We start from the raw sequence: 24,418 nt of genomic DNA, 5'->3' as shown, positions 1-24,418 counted from the left end.
CTTAGAGACCCTATGGGGCAGCTCTACTCTGTCCTATAGGGTTGCTGTGAGTCAAAATGGACTTGATGGCAATGGGTTTGGTTTTTTTGGTTTAGTAACCCTGTAGAGGAGAAGAACTAAGCAAACAAAAATGTAAGATCTAATGAAATAGATTTAATGTAAACAACTTTATAGTTGTTTAAAGAGGATTGTAGAATAAGTGTATATCTCCAGAGAAGTTTGAGACTATATTGTATACATGAAGAAGAAACAAGTATAGTTCTCTTCTGGGAATGGTACACTATGTCATTTGGACTATTTGTCTAAGAAGGACAACTAGAAAAGTTAGGATACACACAGACACACAGAGTCGTCCCTGGGTGGTGTAAATGGCTAAGCACTCAGCTACTAACTGAAAGGTTGGCGGTTTGAATCCACTCAGAGGTGCCTCAGAAGAAAGGTATGGCAATGTGCTTCTGAAAGGTCACAGCCACTGAGAATCCTATGGAGCACAGTTCTACTCTGACACACACGGGGACGCCGTGAGTCGGAACTGACTTGATAGCAACTGGTTTCTATGTATATGTGTGTGTGTGTGTGTGTGTATATATATATAATTTTTTAAATCTACTTGAAAACATCAGAAAGCTAAAAAGAGAGTGAACAGTTTCTAGGTCTATGCACTTTTTTCACTGGAGGCATTTACTCAAAGGCAGCAGAGTAGCTGAGCAGACCTTTGGCAGCCAGGGGGACCCAGGTGGGAGTACAGCCCCACCCACGAGGGGGCCTGTGATGCTCGTGCGTTGGGTGGGACTGCCGTGTGTGCAGCCTCTGAGTCACAGTCCTTGCACAGACTGCGGCTTAGCGCCCTGGCACCTGGTAGAAGTGATGGAAATGCTTTCTGGAGGAAGATAACATCATCCCACGCCTCACATTATTTTCGTCTTTCAGATGCGGTGTTAAGCACACACTGAGAGGCAACTGGGCACAGGGGGAGACTAGGTGGTATGAACTGGGTAAACAGAGACCAGTGGGCACTGGGGCGCAGCCACTAAACTTTTGCAAGGAAAGGAGAGGGTTTTGCTCTGAACAGTCATATAATGTCATATAGTGTTTGAATGTACTAATTTTTGCCTGTATAATTGAAAAAATAAGATATAACCTAAAAGTCATGGATGTGTGCACCCCTGTAAGGGAGCCCATAATACCATCTCTGTCTCAGAGCTGAAGAAACAGGTGTTTTAGAAGATGGCGATACTTCCTGCTCAGCTTGTTCTTTTCATGTGTAGTCCTCTGATTCGTTCTGTTTCACATTTCAGGCAGCCTGTGCGGGAGGGGACCTCTACACACTCACGGTGCCTCACTTACAGGTGATCTCCAAAGTGAACGCATTTAGAAACAACCACCTGAACCTTCTCTGTTCTCCTGACAAACACTGGGTGTTTGTATCCACTCAGAATTCAGACCTAGGTCCAAAGGTCAGTGCTGTGCTGTCCTTCCCCCAAGGGTCTGACTTTGTGCGGTGCAGATGGAGGGTTCTGTAACCTCAGGGGTATTGGATGCTCTTAGGAACTGCTCCTTGATCAGGACAAGCCCCATAGCCAGGGAGAGAGCAGCCAGGCATACAGCGTGGCCTTGCTGAAAACGCGCATTCTTTTCATCTTCAGTATATGTTTAGAATAATAATCTGCATGTCTCCTGGCAAAGTGATGTTGGGGCCTTCGGGACTCCAGGTGCCTTTGGTGCCCTGAGAGCAGAGTTTCCATGAGAGGGAGAACGAGGGCGTGTTCCCATCAGGCACAGAGAAGACAGGGGCACTGCAGAGGAAGCATCTGGGGATTGACTGTGAAGAGAAAAGTGAAAACCCACTTCTGCAGAATGCCCACCACTTGCTGCTCATCAGAGAGGGTCCTGTAGATTTGCAGCCAGAGAAGTGTGGTCACTTCTCAGATCTTACACCCTTTGAGTGCCAGAGCCTGAAATGGAAAATCAGACAAATGAAAAAGGCAGGGGGCTGGAGGTGGCCTTGAGAAATGCTCAGGGTTAGAGGAAGAGAGGAAGGAAAGAAAAAGGGAAAACACAGTCACCGACTAGGAAAGTACTGGGGAGGAGAGTGACCTGGCAGCCAAGGAGGGCAGGGCCGGGAAAGGGCCAGGTGCAGGGAGGTGATTCAATGAGGCCACCAGGACCTTCTGACACAGCAGTCCCAGTGTCTGAATGAGGGCTGAGGAGCCAGACTTCAGGAGATGAGGAGTATGTGGGACACACTGGAGACAGAAGCAAAAGAGGGATGCCCAGCTGTTCAGACACAGAGAAAGCAATTTATTTGATTCATCTCACTGGGCCTGGTGTGTGATGTTCCCAGTGTGGCCAGGCAAGGATTAACCTAGCACAGTCTGGAAAGGCCTCCACAGAGGGCCTGGCTGTGCCTGCAGCAGTGAGGGCTTTGTGGGGGTTGCGTGCAGGCAGGGTCGGCTTCCCCACCTGGCCCAGAGGAGGGAATGGTTCCTGTGTGCTCCTGGCCTGAGAAGGGCCTCTCCCTCACCGGTCCTGTGACCTGTGGTGGTATTTCTCCCCAGGTGTTTTACACTCACTCCCTGATACACCCATCAGAAGACGAGCCTCCTATCTCTACCACTCTCCCCATCTGGCTGAGCTCCAGAGCCTGCTGGGCCCCCGATGAGGCAGCCAGGCTAATGGTGATGCACAGAAATGACAATGGCATGCAGCTGGTGGTCACCACCTACGAGTTAGGGGCCAAGAAGTTCAGGGATCAAGTGAACATTGTGGGTAAGGACCCCCACCTATGCTAGGACCAGTGGGTCTGCATGTCTTCACATTGCATGGTAATGCTCAAATCTTGCATTTTTCCTCGAGACAAGTTTTCTTTTCTTTTGAGATACAGTGAACCAACAAACATTTTGTTTGTGTTTTTATGTACTGGTTGAGTGAGTGAGCACTTGCTATGAAGTGGGTCCCATGTAGCCGGGAATTCAGACATTAAATTCTGTCTACTCCTCCAGTCTCCCCTCCTAGCTGGTTTCTCTGCTTCCATTCATTCTTATCTCTTTTTCCACTTTTTTGTCAAAAGCACTGTTCTCATCACTGAATGCATACAAAGATGAATAAAAGCCACAACTATCTTTTCCTTGCAGAGTTCTTACTCCAGTAGGAAAAGAAGACCCACAGCCCTCTCCACCCTGTCTCTTATCAGGATTTCCCAAACCCCACACTACTCTGACAGGCCTTCACCTGTGGTCCTGAGCATTTTTTCTTTTGTATTATGTTTATTTGTTTTCATGTCATTATTTGACCATACGTTTTATCTGAGTTTCCTGGCAGCCGAGGAAAAAAGGGAAACAGGATGTGTAATATAACCCCTTGTCTGATACAAGAAAACACATGAATTCTTCCTAAGAGGTAATTTTTTTTTCTGTGGTTCTAAACTCCATAAGGAAACTACCAAATTGACTTTTTCTTTTTTATTTTTACCAAGGAACGTTATAAAGTATAAAGGACATCATCTTCAGGAATAGTTTTATGGCAAATGTCATACAGTTCTCACCTGGCCGTTTCTTACATCATCCTGTCATAGATGGGAAAGTGTAGAAGGAAGGGAACTTCAATTCCTGAATTGACTGCATGCATTATTTTATTTAGTCTTTACAGTAACCCTGTAGTAAGGCATAGTCATTATTTTACAAGTTGATGAAGTAGAGATTTAGGTAGTAAATGCATGTGTCAGGATTGGAATGCTGGTTTAAGTAACTTCAAAGCCATTGCTTTTTTCAGTGTGCCATATCATCTTGGTTTGGGACATATGTAGATCCCATATCCCTAGCTGCTGTTGAGAGATGCTAACCTACGTGTTTTTATTTCAAAAAGCACAACAGATTGCAAGCTTCCTGTTGCCAGATACCATGATGGCACCCCACCTGATGAAAGGCCATGGTTCCCAAGTGATGCTCCTGGTCTCCGGCTCAGAGCTGGTGCTTTTTACCATGCATGGTCTCCAGCTGGCAGCCTTCCAGGACCACCAGAGGCCCATCACCGCCATGTGGGTGGTAAGTGGTACCTCCCTGCCCACGCTGTAGGACTCTGCCTCAGGGAGCCCACAACCCCACCCTCACTTGACTTTCTCATTTCAAGGACCCGAGCCGAGTCATTACCTCTTCCTTTGACCTCTCTTTGCGAGTGTACGTGTGGAATAAGGAAAATAAATTTCCAGTTCTCAAGAGCTGCTATCACTTGCTTGGGGGATCCCATAGATGGGCCAGGTAATTGCTTCTAATTTCTTTACTTTGCCTGTAGAATGGTCTTCCCTGACCCACACACAGTACTTGTTAGGATACCTTGTAAAGATGTGAATAGGACCCAGAGGCACGAGCCCAGTCTGCCCCTTCCTTCCTAACTGGTGACCTTAGGCAAGATACTGTCAAATTCTGTTTCCTGTTGTGTTAAAAGAGACAAATAAGCTTGTTAGCTTTAATTGTGCATTATACACATTATCTCCTGTAGTGTGCAGAACGACCATGTGAAGTCGGTGTCATTCACATTTTATTGATGAGACGGAGGCTTGGAGAACTGAACATTTTGCTCAGAGTTACCCAGGGAGCACGTGGTCAAGGCCAGGTTGGACCTTGACTCTGCAGCCCGGCACTTAGCCCTCACTCTGACCCGCGCTGTCATTCCAATTTGATTATCAAACTCACAGGGTTATTGTGGAAATCGAGGAGAGCAAGATTGTAAAAGTCCAAAAGGATGAGATTTTGCTTTGTGTTTTAACATTAATATATTGGAATCACTTTTTTATTTTTACGTGACAGAATAAGTTCTATGAAGAGGAAAAGGCTGTAGAGTGCTTTTGTATTTTAAGAGCCCTTACACGTTCCATTTGTGTTACTTTTAGCAAGACCATTGCCATCAATTATGTCACAAGGTGTGGAGCAAATTCCGCCTCCTGTGACAAACATACTTTACAATCTTAAAAGAAAGATACAGTGTTCAAAAACAGGTATTTACAAAATGGCAGATTTCTGTAACATACAAATCTAGTCTCTAAGTTTTAAGTCTGTAGTCTTGAAGATAATCATTAAAGCAAACTTCTAATTAGTACAGGAAAATCCTTGTTCTTTTTAGTAAATTACTTAAATTTTGTGGTTAACTGGCTTGTGATTTTTTTTTATTGTACTTTAAATGAAGGTTTACAGAGCAAACTAGTTTCTCATTAAACAATTTATACACATATTGTTTTGTGACATTGGTTGCCAACCCCACAACATATCAACACTCTCCCCTTCTCATCCTTGGGTTCCCCATTACCAGCTTTCCTGTCCCCTCCTGCCTTCTCGTCCTTGCCCATAGGCTGGTGTGCCCCTTTAGTCTCGTTTTGTTTTCTGGGCCTGTGTAAACTTTGGCTGGAGGGTGAACCTCATTACTGAGCTAAAAGGGTGTCCGGGGGTCCATACTCTCAGGGTTTCTCCAGTCTCTGTCAGGCCAGTAAGTCTGGTCTTTTTTTGTGAGTTAAAATTTTGTTCTACATTTTTCTTTTTTTTCTGTCCAGGAGCCTCTATTGTGATCTCTGTTAGAGCAGTCGGTGGTAGTAGCCATGCACCATTGAGTTGTTCTGGACTCAGTCTGGTGGAGGCTGTGGAAGTTGTGGTCCATTAGTCTTTGAACTAATGTTTCCCTTGTATCTTTGGTTTTCTTCATTCTCCCTTGCTCTAGACAGAGGGAGACCAGTGGAGTATCTTAGATGGCCGCTCACGGCCTGTGATTATTTTTACCTTCTTGTTCAACTTTCTCAACAAAGCAGAATGGCTACTCAGTTCTTTGCATTCTGAAAAGCATTTGCATCTACAGCTTCTTTATTCAAAACTCCTTTCAGCTTTGAGGCCTTAGCTGAGTCAAAGTATTTGGGGTTATCATTTTCCCTGTCCACATCTGTAAGCTGTGCAGTGCTGGAGTTTTGCTGGCTTGTGTGCTTATACATTTGTACCCACAGCCCCTGCACTTGGAGCAGTGTTGTGGCCTCGTTCTGCTGGGTCCCACCTGGCGGCATACCAGCATTTGTAAAGCACACACCCCTCAGGCAGGTAGAGAGGTGGTCCAGGTTATCTACCCCGGCTTGTAGGACTTGAGACTATCAATAACTTTTGCCCCCTAAGTGGCAGGAAAATCTGTTCTGGGGAAGATAAATATGCAAATTCTTGCTTTTTGCCATTGGAGAGAGGCCAGATGGAGATTGCCTGAGAACGTGGCTAGGTCACCCTTCCTGGGATTGTAATAAGATGTTGACCATCCTAAAACGTGCCTCTGAATTGATCATGACCCTGAATTATACCCCTAACTCATATGAGATTCCTCCTTAAATTCTTAGTTAATTGAATGTTAATTTCTGCTTGGAAGCTTCATTGGGTAATAATAAACAACAGAAATCTTGCTTCATACCGTTTTTCCTGGTGAGTTTACAGATTAGGAACTATGGACTGCATTTCGTCTCTTTTCTGGTCCTTATTGAATGGTGCAACAAACAGCCAGTATTTTCTAAGAGCTTTTCAGTTTCCTGAAGTGTCATCGTTTATGAACACATACTCTGATTCTCCAAAGTAACGGGTCTGTTAAACATAAGTTTACCATCGACCCAGCAACAGACCCCTAGAGAAACAAAACACATTTTATTGTTTAAGACTTGTGCATGAATTTTCTTAGCAGCATTCTTCATTGTAGCCCAAAAGGGCAAATAGTGCAGATACCCATCAGCTAGCGAATGGATAAGTGCAACGTGGTCTGTCTCTACAATGGGACATGATTCAGCCGTAAACAGGAAAGAAGTGCTGATACACACAGGACACGGATGAACCTCAGAAACATTCTCTTAAGTGAAAGAAGCCAGATGCATAAGACCACACACTATACGATTCCATTTACTGACTTGTCTAAAGAAAGGTAAATCTGCAGAGGAGGCTTAGGGTTGAGAGTGGGAATGGGGATTGGCTGCATATGGGCACAAGAGATCTTTTTGGAGTGGTGACAGTGTTCTAAAACTGGATTGTGCTGAAGGCTGTACACTCGGCTAATTTAGTAATAATTATTGAATTGTAAAAAAATAAAAAAGAATAAGAGGAATTACTTAAGGGGGAAAAAAAAAAGAAAGCAGATGATAGTTCAAGCTTCAAAGACTACTGGCTAACCCACTCGTACCAAGGAATCTCAACTATTGTACCCTCCTCAGTCCTTACTGAGACCAGCTAGTTCTTCATTTTTATAAACAGTCTAGAAACTGCCACAGTCTATTCTTGATTTTTTTTTATTTTATTTTTGTGAAAATATACAAAGCAGATCATACACGCGTTCAACAGTTTCTACATGTAGAGTTCAGTGACACTGGTAACATCCTTCACTTGTGTCTCTCTCCGCATATTGTTTGGCTACCATTGACTTAGACTTACTGCCCATAAACTACTCATCTGTACATTACAGTTACTATTGCCAGTTTGGTCTGATATATATAATTCTTTAAAAGATTGCAATGCTCAAGCTATTGTTTAATATGAAGATAAAAAATTCTTCAGGGGATAGTTTCAGCTCAAGGTTCAAAAACTTCCTCAGGGCAACAGTTCTGGAGGTTCCTCCTGCCTCAGTGGGTCCAGTAAGTTTAGATTCTATAAGAAATTTTAGATTCTGTTCAACATTTTACCCCCTTGGGATCAGAACTCATCTGTTGAGTCCTTGATCAGAATATTCAGCAATAGTAGCTGGACACCATCCATTTAGCCCTGGTGGCACAACGGTTACGTGCTCAGCTGCTAACTGAAAGGTTGGCAGTTTGAACCCACCCAGTGGCTCTGTGGGAGAAAGACTTGGTGATCTGCATCTGTACAGATCCTGTGGGGCAGTTCTGCTGTGTCACATGGGTCACTGAGTTGGAATTGACTCAACGGCACCCAACAACAACAACATGGCAAAGGAGGCAGTAGTTCATGAAGCAGCTAGACCTACAGTCCAATTCCTTCTTTGATTCCTCTCCAGGGTCTCCTTCCTCTGCTGCTCCAGGCGTATAGAGACCAATTGTGTCTTGGAGGTCGCTGGCAAGTCTTTAGGACTCCAGGCTCTACTCATTGGACTGGGCAGTAGAGCAGAAACTCTAAAAACAGTGTTAGGCCAATTGGCTGGACAGTTCCACAAAGCCATGGCCCTAGGACTTCGAATCAAGAGAACTAATCCCAGGAGGTGTTTGGCTCTACCTAAGTTACCTAAGATGTTTCAGCAACTCTACCCTCTCTTTTTTTGTTGTTGTTGCAAAATTACATATAACATTTGCCATTTCTCCCTTTTTCTAGCGTACAACTTAGTGATATCAGTTACATTAATCAAGTCGTGTAACCATTACCCTTAATCAATGCCAATTTTCTCATCACCATAGACATAAACTCACTGCTTCTCAGAGAATGGTTCCCTCTCTCCCTGCCCTCACTCAGGTAACCACTAATAACCATTGCTCTCATATATTTACCTATTCTTGTCAGCTCATATAAGTGAGGTCATACAGTATTTGTCCTTCTGTGACTGACTTATTTCACTCAGCATAATGTCTTCCAGATTCATCCATGTTGTAGCATGTATCAGGACTTCATTTCTCTTTGTGGCTGAGTAGTAGTCCATTGCATGGATGTACCACGTTTTATCTATTCATCTGTTGATGGGCACTTGGGTTGTTTCCAGTTTTTTCCTGTTGTGCATAGTGCTGCCATGAACATACGTGTTCACGTCGCTCACTACTTTTAGGTCTCTAGGATATATATACCTAGGAGTGGAATTGCTGGGTCATATGATAGATCTATTTTTAGATTTTTGAGGAATCACCATACTGTTTTCCACAACACTGTACCTACCATATTACATTCCCACCAGCAATGGATAAGGGTTCCCATCTACCCACATCCTCACCAACATTTGTTATTTTCTTTTTCAGTCATTGCCATTCTAGTAGGAGTGAGATGGTATCTCGTTGCAGTTTTGATTTGCATCTTTCTAATGGCTAATGAAAATGAACATCTTTTCATGTGTTTGGTGGCCATTTGAATATCTTTGGTGAAGTGTCTGTTCATGTTCTTTGCCCATTTTCTGATTGGGTCATTTGTCTTTTTGTTCTTAAATTCTAACAGTGTATATTTTTTGAATATTAGATGCTTATTGGATATATGGCTCCCCAAGATGTTTACCCGGACTGTAGGTTATCTCTTTTCTTTTCTGATAAAGCCCTTTGATGAACATAAGTGTTTAATTTTTATGAGGTCCCAGTGATCTATTTTGTCTTCTGTTTGCGGATTTGTCGTATTTGATAATCTATCATTTAAAAAAAAAACTAGGCCCGATAGATTTTCCTCTACTTTTTCTTCCAGTAACTTTATGGTTTTAGATTTAACATTCAGGTCCTTGATCCATTTTGAATTACTTTTTGTATAGGGTGTATATGGATCTTGATTCTTTTTTTTTTGCATGTGGAAATCCAATATTCGTAGCAATGTTTGTTGAAGGACTGTTCCTTCCCTGATGAATTGATTTAGCACCATTGTTGAAAATCAGTTGACTGTAGATGTTTAGATTTATTTCTGGGCTGTCAGTTCTGTTCCACTGATCTATGTGTCTATCATTGAACCAGTACCAGGATGTTTTGATTACTGTTACTGTGTAATATGTATTGAAGTCAGGAAGTATGAGGCCTCCTACTTAGTTCTTCAAAATTGCTTTGGCTGTTTGGGACCTCTTGCCTTTCTACAAAGTTGAGAATTTTTCCATTTCTGTAAAAAATGCTGTTGGAATTTTGATCAGGATAGTGTTCAATCTGTAGATCGCTTTTAGCATTATTTACAGTTTCATAATATTAAGTTTTCTAATCCATGAACAGGGAATATTTTTCCATTTATTTAGGTCTGTTTTAATCTCTTGCAGCAGGGTTTTAATGTTTTTGTTATGTATGTTATTAATTTCTAAGTGGAATAGAACCTCAGTTGCATGAAATTTACTCTTACTCGAAGGGTATTTCATGAAAGCCTAAGCAGCAGAATTTCAGGAGCAAACTCAGGAAGTCCTCTCTCCAGTTATTTTCAGTTTTGTTTTCTGTTTTCTGTACACCTGCTGCATTGTTCTCAAGCCACAGGGCAGCCTAGGCAAGCTTAGGTAACATGGTGGAAAGTGACTGCCTCCATCAGCTCTTGAGTTCACATCTCCTTCGTTCAGGAGAGCAGTGAGATTGATCAGGAATTGATGGGGAATTCTGAATTCTGGGGAAATGAATGACTTGCCTAGATTGGACAAGTTTCTAGAATAGCTGGAATCATTGTGATTCAGGCAGCTGCCATCAGAAGGGTCCAGAACTGATATTTGTACTCAATAACCTGAAAATATTTTCTAATTGTTACAAATGAATACAGGTACTTAAAGGCCCAGAGTAAACAAAGGTGGGAACAGTAGAGGATAGGAGATGGTATAGGACATGGAGCCCCGTCTTCATCCAGAGGCTTTTACTGTGTAAACTGTTGTCCTTTTCTCAAGTTAATACCCATCGTGTCCCTTCTCTTTGCAGTGGATTTACCCATGTGGAAAGCGACAGTATGAGCATTGTGGGCGTGGAAGCCAGAGGCATTGGAACAAGTATTCTAAGGTCATATTACTTCAGAGTGCACCATGGTGAAAATTACTCTATCAGTTGAAGGTAATCTCACTTTCATATGGAGCTTGTATTCATACAAAGACTAAAATGGTTGTTTTATCAACATTGGGAAAGGAATTAGTCATTTTCACATGCCTACTGTGTGCCAGGCTCTGTGCTATATGATTTTATTTTTAAATCCTCACAACAAGCCAGTGAAATAGGTGTTATTGCCTCTGTTTTTCAGACAATGAAATACGAAAGGAGAGTAATTAATCCATTATTAGCCTCATTTTTCCAGCTGCTAAGCAGCCTCTTCAGGGTTATTCAACTCCTAAGTGAATTAGAGGAGCTGAAAGCCCACGCTTGAAGTACTGGAATTGTAGCATAATTGTTTTTGTGTCCAAATATGTAATTAATTAAATATTTTTTATCTTCTTATTCTGTGTCATGTGCTTTAGACACACTTTAATAAACAGTTCTTGCTGTCACATAGTTTAATTTTGGGCGACCATGTTGTGTAACGTTTTGACTGTCAAATTAATTCTGACTCTTAGCGACTGTATAGGACAGAGTAGAACTGTCCTGTAGAGTTTCCAAGGAGCAGCTGGTGGTTTCGAACTGCCCGCCTTTTGGTTAGCAGCCAGGCTCCTAACCATTACACCACTACATCTTACTCTAGGGATACCATTTATTTGTTTTGTCGCTATGGGCCCCTGGAGTTGTTCAACATGGAAGCCCTGGTTACTTTAGTGGGTACATCATTCAGAGTTCTTAATTGCAATCAACATTTGCTGATACTAGTTAACTAAAACCAAAAAAGGAATAGGAAGACTAGAGGAAAAGGCTGGGCACCAAGGGAAGCTGGGCAGCAGGAATGGCGGAGGCCTGCCATAGCAGGTCTGGTCTGGACCTCTCCACGGGCACTGCTGCTGGCACTACTGCCGTTTTCCCCTCTGGTCCCGCTGCTCCCGCTGCTCCTAGACCCACCTCTGGCGCTGCCAGTCGTCGCTGCCACCCCTTAAAAAGTTGCCAGCTGCTCCTGAGGGAGGGTGACCCTTTGCGATTCAAAACCAAGGTGTGTGTGTGTGATGTGCTGCACTTGGGTCACACACCCACACCCTCAAGGCCAGAGGAGGGAGACAAGGCGAATCTGGCCCCTGCACTTCAGTGGTAAATGCTGCCAGCCAAGACTCAGTGAAAGATCCTTCAAAAGTAGGAAGGAACAATCCCTCAAAAACAGAAAATAACAAAGGATAAAACTCTGTTTACTATAGTCTACCACTTCAGTTACCCTAAATACCTAAATACATCCTATCTAAATATGTCCTACTTCCTATATTTGCGCTTTAAAAAATGTATTTTACCACATACATGTAACTGCATCCTATACAGCCCAAACCAGAAGCAGTCATTTCGTCAGGAGACAGGAGACACCCGTCTTTTTCAGCTCTCATAACTGGCATCAAGTCACAACGCTTGTGATTGGTAGCCACTCCTCTTCTAGTTCTGCTTGATGTTCTAAAACTGGTGAATTAAATGTTGAAGAAAATCAGTACTAACGCATCTTATATACAATGGTAGGAGAAAGGAGAGGGAGAGAAAATAAATGCACACACACATGACACAGCAAAAAAGGAAATAACATTGAGAACAAATTGAGAAAAATACAGATAAATTGAGGAAACAGGGATTTTTGCTGAGGAGTGAGAGGGTTTGGGTTATTGGCAAGAGATTGCAGATTAGATAAGGGACCAGCCAGAGTTTATGGATCTACCTGAGAAGCTTGGACCCATGATGACTGAGGAAAACAGATACAGCTCTGATCATTTCTTGGTCCAGTCACACCGTCCTCCTTTAGTTAGGATTTAGGCTATTTTACGGTCCTAATTAATACTGAGACCATTGTTTCTGCTTCTGCAGCCCCCCCGCCATCAAAAAAATCCTTTAAAAGTATATCGTAACCGATGATACCACCTCTGTGCTTGCTCTGTGGTAGTTATCCACACGTTTCTCTTATTTACTTCCCTCCACTAGGCTTTCTTCTTTTCTTTTTAATTGTACTTTAGGTGAAGGTTTACAGAACAAACTAGCTTCTCATTAAACAATTAGTACACATATTGTTTCGTGACATTGGTTACCACCCTGTGACATGTCAATACTCTCTCCTTCTCTACCTTGGGTTTCCCTATTACCAGCTTTCTTGTCTCCTCCTGCCTTCTTTTCCTTGCCTCTGGACTTGTATGCCCCTTTAGTCTCATTTTGTTTTATGGGCCTGTCTAATCTTTGGATGAAGGGTGAACCTCAGGAGTGACTTCATCACTGAGCTAAAAGGGTGGCCGGGGGCCATACACTCAGGGTTTCACCAGTCTCTGTCAGGTCAATAAGTCTGGTCTTTTTTTATTAGAATTTTGCTCTAATTCTTCTCCAGCTCTGTCCAGGACCCTATATTGTGATACCTTTCAAAGCAGTTGGTGGTAGTGGTAGCTGGGCACCCTCTAGTTGTACTGGACTCTGTCTGGTTTCTACCTGGTTTCTGACTTCATCTTCAGTGTCTACATAGATAAACCGTTCGACCCTCTGGTCTCTCATTTCTTGACCATCTCACTTCCAAGTGACCTTGCTCACTCTCTGCTCACTCAGCTACCCACTCCAAGTTCATACTATTAACATGCCATTCTTCTACCATCATCTCCTCTCCATATCACTTCCTCACCAGGACATCCCTGTCCCCAGTGTTCTCACTGCCTCTCCTTTCCTCCTCCTCAGATTAGATTACATCATTTTACTATAACCAGTCCCTTACAGATACCCCAAATCACTCACCTCATCCTCATTCTGTTAAAACCAGGATTTCTGCATACAAATTACCTTCACCCAGACTGGTGACCGTGACAGAGAAGAAATGCATACCATATGGGCTGGTCTCATTTTAGATTTCTAGACAAACCCTGGAATCCCACCAGGGACATGATGTGGTTGCACAGGTGTTGTTCAAACTCAGCCTTCACTACCACTCACAGCGGCTCTAATGCTGTATTAGAACACCTCTGGAACCTGTCTACCTGGGTTGGAGTCCCAGATCTACTGCGAGATATTTAAGTGGTGGGTACTTATTTAAAAAAAATAAATCTTTAAAATTGGGGGGATTATAGAACTTATTAGGGAATTCTAATGATTAAGTTCTAGTGATTAAGTGCTTGGCTGCTAACTGAAAGGTCAGTGGTTCAAACCCACCAGCCACTTCATGGGAATATGCTATCATAAAGATTACCGCCTTGGAAACCGTATGGGGCAGTTCTCTGTCCTACAGGGTCACTATAAGTTGGAATCAACTCAATGGCACACAACAATAACAATGTAAAAGTTCTTATTGGATTCTTATTCTGCAACCAGAATGATTTTTTTTTTCCATAGAGAGATAGCAAATAGAAATCCAAAAGATTAACAATAAAATTTAAGAATTAGACAACTCAGTAGAAAGGCATAGGAGCAGAATTGAGGCAATGGAAGTAAGAATTAGTGAAATTGAAGATAAAGCATTTGACACCACTTTATTTGAGGAAAAATCAGATAAAAGAATTTTTAAAAAATGAAGAAATCCTAAGAATTATTTGGGACTTTTATCAAGAGGAATAGCCTACGAGCAATTGGAGTAGCAGAAAGGGGTGGGGGGCGGGGATAACAGAAAATACAGAGAGAATTGTTGAAGATTTGTTGGCAGAAAATGTCTCTGATACCATGAAAGATGAGAAGATATCCAAGAAGCTCATCAAACCTCACACAGGGTAGATTCCAAAAGAAAGTCACCAAGACATAAACAAATTTGGCAAAACCAAAGATAGAGAATTTTATGAGTGCCAAGGATAAACAAAAAGTCACCTACAAAGGAGAGCCAATAAAACTAAGCTTGGGCTACTAGGCAGAAACCATGCAGGCAAGAAGGCAATGGGATGACATATATAAAGCCTTGAAGGAAGAAAAAGTTGCCAGCCAAGAATTATATTCAGCAAAACTGTCTCTTGAATATGAAGGTGAAAATAGGGGCATTTCCACAATAAACAGAAGTTAAGGGAATTTGTAAAAACCAAACCAAAATTACAAGAAATACTAAAGGGAGTCCTGTGACTAGAGAATCAATAATAATCAGATAACAACCTAAGACTAGAACACAGAACAATCAGATATCAAGCCAGATAGGGAAGTCACAAAAATAAGTCAAAGCTAAAACACTGAATATAGGGAAACAGTGATCAATATGTAAAAGATGACAACATTAAACCAAAAAAAAAGGGATTAAATAGTCATAGAACTTTCACAAGGAGAGGAAGTTAAGGAGTTATCAAGAAATAAAACATTGGTTTAAACTTAGAAAAGTAGAGGTAACCACAAAGGAAACTAACAAATTTCCACATCAAAATAAAAAAGAAAATAGAGTCAGCAAATATAAAATCAACAATGAAAATACATAAAAACAGTACAGAAAATTAAATGGAACAAAGAAACTGTCAAAACCACAAAAAAATGACAGCAGGAAACTCATATCTATCAGTAATTATACTGAATGTAAATGGACTAACTGCACCAATAAAGACAGAGTGGCAGAATGGATTAAAAAACACCATCTGTCTCTATGCTGCCTGCAAGGGACACACCTTAGACTCAAAGACACAAACTAAAACTGAAAGGATGGGGGGGAAAAATCAAGCAAACAGCAATTGAAAAAGAGCAGGAGTGGCAATATTAATCTCTGACAAATTAGACTTTAAAGCAAGATCCACCACAAAGGATAAGAAAGATTACTATGTAATGATTAAATGGTCAATACACCAGGACGACATAACCATAATAAATATTTATGTACCCAATGACAGAGCACCGAAATACATAAAACAAACTTTAACAGCACTGAAAGAGATATAGAGAGCTCCACAATAGTAGAAGGAGATTTCATCACACCACTTTCAGTGAAGGACAGAACATCTAGAAAGAAGTTGAGTAAAGACACGGAAGATCTAAATGCCACAATCAACCAACTTGATTTCATAGACATATACACAGCACTCCACCCAACAGCAGCCAAGTATACTTTGTTTTCCAACTCACACGGAACATTCTCCAGAATTGACCACATATTAGGCAAAGCAAGCCTTAACAGAATCCAAAGCACTGAAATATTACAAAACATCTTTTCTGACCATAAAACCATAGAAGTAGAAATCAATAACAGAAAAAAGGAAAAAAAATCACGTACATGAAAACTAAACAACGCCTTGCTCAAAAACTACTGAGTTATAGAAGAAGTCAAGGACAGGATAAAGAAATTCATAGAGTCAAATGAAAATGAAAACATATTCTACTGGAACCTTTGGAACACAGCAAAAACAGTGCTCAGAGGTCAATTTATAGCAATAAATGCACACATCCAAAAAAGAAGAAAGGGCTAAAATCAAAACATTAACCCTACAACTTGAAAAAATAGAAAGCAAGCAGCAAAAGAAGCCCTTGGAAAGGAAATAAAAATTAGAGCAGAAATAGAGAACAGAAAAACAATTTAAAGAGTCAACAAGACCAAAAGCTGGTTCTCTGAAAAGATCAACAAAGTCAATAAACCATCGGCCAGACTGACAAAAGAAAAACACGAGAGGAAGCAAATAACTCAAATAAGAAATGAGACAGGCGATGTCACAACAGACCCAACTGAAATTAAAAGAATCATAACAGAATGTTATAAAAAATTGTACTCCAACAAATTTGAAAACCTAGAGGAAATGCACAAATTTCTAGAAACACACAACCTATGTAAACTAACACAAACCGAGGTAGAAAAACTAAATAAACCTATAACAACAACAAAGAGATTGTAGAGGTAATTTAAAAAACGCCCAACAAAATAAAGTCCTGGCCCTGACAGCTTCACTGGAGAATTCTACCATACTTTCAGAGAAGAGTTAACAGCAGTACTACTAAAGGTATTTCAGAGCATAGAAAAGGATGGAATACTGCCAAACTCATTCTATGAAACCAGCATAACCCTGATGCCAAAACCAGGTAAAGGCACTACAAAAAAAATTACAGACCAATATCCCTCATGAACGTAGATGCAAAAATCCTCAACAAAATTCTAGCCAATGGCAATCAACAGTACATCAAACATATAATTCATCATGATCAAGTGGGATTCATACCAGGAATGCAGGAATGTTTCAACATTAGAAAAACAATCAATGTAAACCACCACAAAATAAAACAAAGGATAAGAACCATATGTTCTTATCAATTGATTCAGAAAACTCATTTGACAAAGTCCAACACCTGTTACTGAAAAAAACTCTCAGCAAAATAGGAATAGAAGGGAAGTTCCTCGACAGTAAAGGGCATTTATGGAAAGCCAACAGCCAACGTCATTCTAAACAGAGAGAGTCTGAAAGCATTCCCCTTGAGATCGGGAAGCAGACAAGGATGCCCTTTATCACCATGCTTATTCAACACTATCCTGGAGGTCCTAGCCAGAGCACTGAGGCAAGAAAAAGAAATAAAGGGCATACAAATTGGTAAGAAAGAAATAAAAGTATCCCTTTGCTAATGGTATGATCTTATACACAGAAAACCCTAAGGAAAAACTACTGGAACTAATAGAAGATTTCAGCAAAGCATCAGGATACAAGACAAACATACAAAAATCAGTTGGATTCCTCTACGCCAACAAAGAGAATTTCAAAAAGGAAATCACCAAATTAATACCAGTTAGAATAGCCCCCAAGAAGATAAAATAAATACTTAGGAATAAATCTAAGCAGAGATGTAAAAGACCTACATAAAGAAAACCTACAAAACACTACTGCAAGAGATCAAAAGAGACTTACATAAGTGGAAAAACATACCACGTTCATAGATAGGAGACTCAATATTGTGAAAATGTCAGTTCCACCCAAAGAGATCTATAGATACAGTGCAATCCCAATCCAAATTCCAACGACATTTTTTAACAAGATGGAGAAAAAAATCACCAACGTCAAACGGAAAGGGAAGAGGCCCAGAGTAAGTAAAGCATTACTGAAGAAGAAGGAAGTCAGAACAGCCTGGTACTGATACAACAACAGATTTTACACAGACCAATGGAACAGAATTGAGAATTCAGATGTAAATTCATCCACCTATGATCAGCTGGTCTTTGACAAAGGCCCAAAGTCTGTTTGCTGGGTAACAATGCAGCGGCACCTGAACCCAAGGTCAGCCGCATCTCCAAGAGACCGAAGAAGGACTCCAGAACCAGCGATCATGACACATGTATGGTTTATTTGGGAAGCTTACTAACAGGACCGTGGCCCAGGGTGGCGGCTGGACCAGTTTAGTGCTCCACAGCCACCTAGCAAGGGACACAAGCTTATATACCATTCCAGCTGGGACCAATGTTCATTGTTTTTCTCCCACGTCCTTGGGCAGGCAGCGTTCCCAGGGACTTCAAGTCCAGGCCCAGATGTTTTCCTTCTTGTTGCTAATGAATTCCTCGGCCTTGGCCACTGACCCAGTCGTGCCACTCCCGGCCTTGTACCTTAGCCCGAGTCTATCCCAAATTCATCCCCAGCATGCTTCAGGGAAGAGCAAAGCTGATTCCATTAGGAGGGGATGCATATAGCTGAATAGCATTACCCTACACTGTTAAATTGGGAAAAGGTAGTTTCTTTACCAAATGGTGCTGGTATAACTGGATATCCGTCTGCAAAAAATGAAAAAAGACCCATACCTCACACCAAGTACAAAAACTAACTCAAAATGGATCAATGACCAAAATATAAAATCTAAAGTGATAAAGATTGTGGAAGAAAAAATAGGGACAATGCTAGGAGCCGTAATATATAGCATAAACAGAATACAAACCATAACTAACAATGCACAGACAACAGAAGAGAAACTAGATAACTGGAAGTTTCCAAAAATCAAATACTTAGCTCATCAAAAGACTTCACTAAAAGAGTGAAAAGACAAACTAAAGACTGGGGAAAAAAATTTGCCGACGACATATTTGATAAGGGTCTAATCTCTAAAATCTATAAGATACTGCAACACCTCAACAACAAAAAGACAAAATAACCCTAATTAAAAAATGGGCAAAGGCTATGAATAGACACTTTGCCAAAGGAGACATTCAGGTGAAAATGCTCACGATCATTAGCCATCAGAGAAATGTAAATCAAAACCACAATGAGATACCATCTCCCCCCTACAAAGCTGGCACTAATCCAAAAAACACAAAATAATCAATGTTGGAGAGGTTGTGGAGAGACTGGGACACTTATGCACTGCTGGTGGGAATGTCAAATGGTACAACTGCTTTGGAAATCAATTTGTCACTTCCTTTTTAAAAAGCTAGAAGTAGAAGTATCATAAGATCCAGTAATCCCACTCCTTGGAGTATATCCTAGAGAAATAAAAGCTGTCACAAGAATAGGTATATGTTCATTGCAGCATTGTTCACAATAGCAAAGAGATGGAAACAACCTAGGTGCCCATCAACAGATGAATGGATAAACAATGGTCCATACACACAATGGAATACTATACATAAAGAACAATGAAGAATCAGGGAAACATCTCACAATATGGATGAATCTGGAGGGCATGATACTGAGTGAAATGAGTTGCAAAAGGACAAATATTGTATGAGACCACTATTATTAGAACTCAGGAAAAGGTTTAAACACAGAAGAAAGCATTCTTTGATGGTTCCAAGGGTAGGGAGGGAGGAGAGGGGACTTCACTAACAAGATAGTAGATAAGAATCATCTTGTGTAAAGGGAAGGACAACACACAGTACAGGGGAAGTCAGCACAGCTGGACTAAACCAAAAGCTAGGACGTTTCCTGAACACAACCAAACAGTCTGAGGGACAGAGCAGCTGGGGCTGGGGTCTGGGCACCGCGGTTTCAGGGGACATCTAGGTACTGGCATAACAAAGATTATTAAGAAAATGTTCTGCATCCCACTTTGGCCAGTGGCATCTGTGGTCTTAAAAGCTTAGAGGCAGCTATCTCCTCTGAGCAAAGGAGAATGACGAACAGCAGAGACACAAGGAAAATACTAGCCCAAGAAACAAAAGGGCCACATAAACCGGAGGAGACTCCATCAGCCTGAGACTGAGGAATGGGATGGTGCCTGCTACCACCAATGACTGCCTGACAGGGAACACAAGAGAGAGTCCCTAAGGGAGCAGGAGCCAAGTGTGGAACAGTACTCAAATTCACGTAAAAAACCAGCGTTAATGGTCTGACTGAAACTGGAGGAACCCTGAAGCCATTGTCCCCAGATGCTCTGTTAACCCAGAACTAAAACCATTCCCAAACACCACTCTTCAGACAAGGATTAAACCGAACTATAAAACATAAAATACTTGTGAAGAGTGTGCTTCTTAATTTAGCAGATATATGAGACCAAATGGGGGGCTCCTTTCTGCAGGGAGGATGAGAGGGCAGGAAGGGACAGGAGCTGGTTGGATGCACACGGAAAACCCGGGGTAGAAAGGCGGAGTGTGCTGTCAGATTGTAGGATTGGATCTAGTGTCACATTACAATATGTGTATAAAATTTTGTATGAGAGATTAATTTGAGGTGTAAACACTCACCTAAAGTACAATTAAAAAAAAAATTATGAGCAAAAAAACCCAAAACCAAACGATAATGTACCACTTCACACACACACTAGGGTGGCTATTAGCAAACAAAAGGAAAATAAGAAGTGTTGGTGAGGATGTGGAAAAATTGGAATCCTCATGCATTGTTGAGGATTTGAGCAGCCACTGTGGAAAAAAGTTTTGTGGTTCCTCAAAAAGTTAAACACGGAGTTACCATCTGACCAAGCAATTCCACTCCTAGGTATATACCCAGAAGAACTGAAAGCAGAAACTCAAACAGATAGGTGTACACCAATGTTCACTGCATCATTCACAATAGCCGAACGGTGGAAACAGCCCTAGTGTCCACCAACAAATGAATGGATAAATAAAATGTGGTTGTAAAGTACCATGGAATATCACTCTGCCATAAAGAAATGAAATTATGATATGTGCTATGACATGGATGAACCTTGAAAACTTGCTAAGTGAAATAAGTCAGAGACAAAAGGAGAAATATTATATGATTTCACTTACATGAAATGCCTAGAATAGGCAAATTCACAGAGACAGTAGATGAGAGGTTACTGGGCTAGGGGAGGGGACAGTAGGGAGTTTTGGGGTACAGAATTTCTGTTTAGGGTGATAAAACGTTTTGGTGGTGGCACAACATTGTGAATGTAATGAATAGCACTGGGTTGTACACTTAAAATGGTTAAGATGGCAAATTTTGTTTTAAGCACACACACAAAAATAAATTACACATATGGTGTTCAGAAGTTGGCCAAATGACTCAGCTGACTGTCAGATCAATATGTCCAGAGCTCTGCACTCCCTCTGTTTTGACACCTGCTGTTCTCTGATGTACAGTGGTAACAGTGACTGAGACCAGTTAGGCACCTATGTACTGGCCAAAGTCCTGAGTACATTTTATTCCATCCTCACAACCACCCCATGAAATCAGTATTATTATGCCCACATTTGCACAAGGAAATTAGCACAGAAAAGCCAAGTAACTTGACCAGGGACACAAAGCTAGTAAGGGAGAGTTATGGATTGAATTGTGGCCCCCCCAAATATGTGTCGTAAATCCTAACCTCTCTGCCTGTAGTTATAAGACCATTTGGGAATGCGTTATCTTTGTTATGGTAATGAGGCTGGATGAGCATAGACTGTATCTTGAGTCAGACTCTTTTGAGATATAAAAGAGATTAAACAAGCAAGTGAGAGAAGCAGAGACAGGAAGAGAGATGCCAAACACTTGATTGCCCAGGAATAGAAGCTAAAAGAGACAAGGACCTTCCTCCAGAACCAACAGAAAGAAAGCCTTCCCCTAGAGCTAGCACCCTGAATTTGGACTTCTAGCATCCTAAACTGTGAGACAATAAATTTCTGTTTGTTCGATAATCAAAAAACTCCCAACAAAAAAAAGCCCTGGCCCGGATGGCTTTACTGCAGAGCTCTACCAAACTTTCAGAGAAGAGTTAACACCACTACTACTAAAGGTATTTCAAAGCATAGAAAATGATGGAATACTACCTAACTCATTCTATGAAGCCACCATTTCCCTGATACCAAAACCAGGTAAAGACATCACAAAAAAAGAAAATTACAAACCTATATCCCTCATGAACATAGATGAAAAAATCCTCAACAAAATTCTAGTCAATAGAATTCAGCAGCATATCAAAAAATTAATCCACCATGACCAAGTGGGATTTATAACAGGTATGCAAGGCTGGTTTAATATCAGAAAAACCATTAATATAATCCACCATATAAATAAATAAAACAAAAGACAAAAACCACATGATCTTATCAATTGATGCAGAAAAGGCATTTGACAAAGTCCAACACCCATTTATGATAAAAACTCTCACCAAAATAGAAACTGAAGGAAAATTCCTCAACATAATAAAGGGCATCTATGCAAAGCCAACAGCCAACATCACTCTAAATGGAGAGAGCCTGAAAGCATTTCCCTTGAGAACGGGAACCAGACAAGGATGCCCTTTATCACCGCTCTTATTCAACATTGTGCTAGAGGTCCTAGCCAGAGCAATTAGGCTAGACGAAGAAATAAAGGGCATCTGGATTGGTAAGGAGGAAGTAACATTATCTCTTATTTGCAGATGACATGATCTTATACACAGAAAACCCTAAGGAATCCTCCAGAAAACTACTGAAACTAATAGAAGAGTTTGGCAGAGTCTCAGGTTATAAGATAAACATACAAAAATCACTTGGATTCCTCTACATCAACAAAAAGAACACCGAAGAGGAAATAACCAAATCAATACCATTCACAGTAGCCCCCAAGAAGATAAAATACTTAGGAATAATTCTTACCAAAGATGTAAAAGACCTATACAAAGAAAACTACAAAGTACTACTACAAGAAACTAAAAAGGACCTACTTAAGTGGAAAAACATACCTTGCTCATGGATAGGAAGACTTAACATAGTAAAAATGTCTATTCTACCAAAAGCCATCTATACATACAATGCACTTCCGATCCAAATTCCAATGTCATTTTTCAATGTGATAGAGAAACAAATCACCAACTTCATATGGAAGGGAAAGAAGCCTCAGATAAGCAAAGCATTACTGAAAAAGAAGAAGAAAATGGGAGGCCTCACTCTACCTGATTTCAGAACCTATTATACAGCCACAGTAGTCAAAACAGTCTGGTACTGGTACAACAACAGGCACATAGACCAATGGAACAGAATTGAGAACCCAGATATAAATCCATTCACATACGAGCAGCTGATATTTGACAAAGGCCCAGTGTCAGTTAACTGGGGAAAAGAGAGTGTTTTTAACAAATGGTGCTGGCATAACTGGATATCCATTTGCAAAAAAATGAAACAGGACCCATACCTCACACCATGCACAAAAACTAACTCCAAGTGGATCAAAGACCTAAACATAAAGACTAAAACGATAAAGATCATGGAAGAAAAAATAGGGACAACCTTAGGAGCCCTAATACAAGGCATAAACAGAATACAAGACATTACCAAAAATGACGAAGAGAAACCAGATAACTGGGAGCTCCTAAAAATCAAACACCTATGCTCATCTAAAGACTTCACCAAAAGAGTAAAACGACCACCTACAGACTGGGAAAGAATTTTCAGCTATGACATCTCTGACCAGTGCCTGATCTCTAAAATCTATATGATTCTGTCAAAACTCAACCACAAAAAGACAAACAACCCAATCAAGAAATGGGCAAAGGATATGAACACACACTTCACTAAAGAAGATTTTCAGGCAGCTAACAGATACATGAGAAAATGCTCTCGATCATTAGCCATTAGAGAAATGCAAATTAAAACTACGATGAGATTCCATCTCACTCCAACAAGGCTGGCATTAATCCAAAAAACACAAAATAGTAAATGTTGGAGAGGCTGCGGAGAGATTGGAACTCTTATACACTGCTGGTGGGAATGTAAAATGGTACAACCACTTTGGAAATCTATCTGGCGTTATCTTAAACAGTTAGAAATAGAACTACCATAAAAAAAAAAATTTTTTTTTTTTTTATACAACCCAGAAATCCCACTCCTCGGAATATACCCTAGAGAAATTAGAGCCTTCACACAAACAGATATATGCACACCCATGTTTATTGCAGCTCTGTTTACAATAGCAAAAAGCTGGAAGCAACCAAGGTGTCCATCAACGGATGAATGGATAAATAAATTGTGGTATATTCACAGAATGCAATACTACGCATCGATAAAGAACAGTGACGAATCTCTGAAACATTTCATAACATGGAGGAACCTGGAAGGCATTATGCTGAGCGAAATGAGTCAGAGGCAAAAGGACAAATATTGTATAAGACCACTATTATAAGATCTTGAGAAATAGTATAAACTGAGAAGAACACATACTTTTGTGGTTATGAGGGGGGGAGGGAGGGAGGGTGGGAGAGGGTTTTTTACTGATTAGTAGATAAGAACTGCTTTAGGTGAAGGGAAGGACAATACTCAATACATGGAAGGTCAGCTCAACTGGACTGGACCAAAAGCAAAGAAGTTTCCGGGATAAAATGAAGGCTTCAAAGGTCAGCGGAGCAATGGCGGGGGTTTGGGGACCATGGTTTAAGGGGACTTCTAAGTCAATTGGCAAAATAATTCTATTATGAAAACATTCTGCA

At 40.9% G+C, this 24,418-nt stretch overlaps 1 protein-coding gene across 15 annotated transcripts in view; it reads left to right on the top strand.

The window, feature by feature from the left end:
• Nucleotides 1–24,121, top strand: part of CDK20 (cyclin dependent kinase 20) — a 96,250-nt gene extending 72,129 nt beyond the window's left edge. For 3 of the 15 annotated variants that reach the window (XM_064290982.1, XM_064290979.1, XM_064290978.1), the window contains 5 exons: nucleotides 1,299–1,457; nucleotides 2,559–2,769; nucleotides 3,865–4,043; nucleotides 4,129–4,256; nucleotides 10,568–14,267. In XM_064290982.1, coding sequence (XP_064147052.1) covers nucleotides 1,299–1,457; nucleotides 2,559–2,769; nucleotides 3,865–4,043; nucleotides 4,129–4,256; nucleotides 10,568–10,694 — 804 coding nt within the window. In that variant the 3' untranslated portion in view covers nucleotides 10,695–14,267. Of the gene's footprint in view, nucleotides 1–1,298; nucleotides 1,458–2,558; nucleotides 2,770–3,310; nucleotides 4,044–4,128; nucleotides 4,257–10,567; nucleotides 14,273–22,375 lie in introns of those variants that run through there. The other 12 variants (XM_064290990.1, XM_064290989.1, XM_064290984.1 and 9 more) reach the window with 10 other exon arrangements.
• Nucleotides 24,122–24,418: the final 297 nt, after the last annotated feature.

This window comes from Loxodonta africana, chromosome 9, assembly GCF_030014295.1.
Source record: "Loxodonta africana isolate mLoxAfr1 chromosome 9, mLoxAfr1.hap2, whole genome shotgun sequence".
NCBI classification, from domain to species: domain Eukaryota; kingdom Metazoa; phylum Chordata; class Mammalia; order Proboscidea; family Elephantidae; genus Loxodonta; species Loxodonta africana.
Note: the sequence above shows the minus strand (reverse complement) of the source record. Positions and strands in the feature narration are given on the sequence as shown.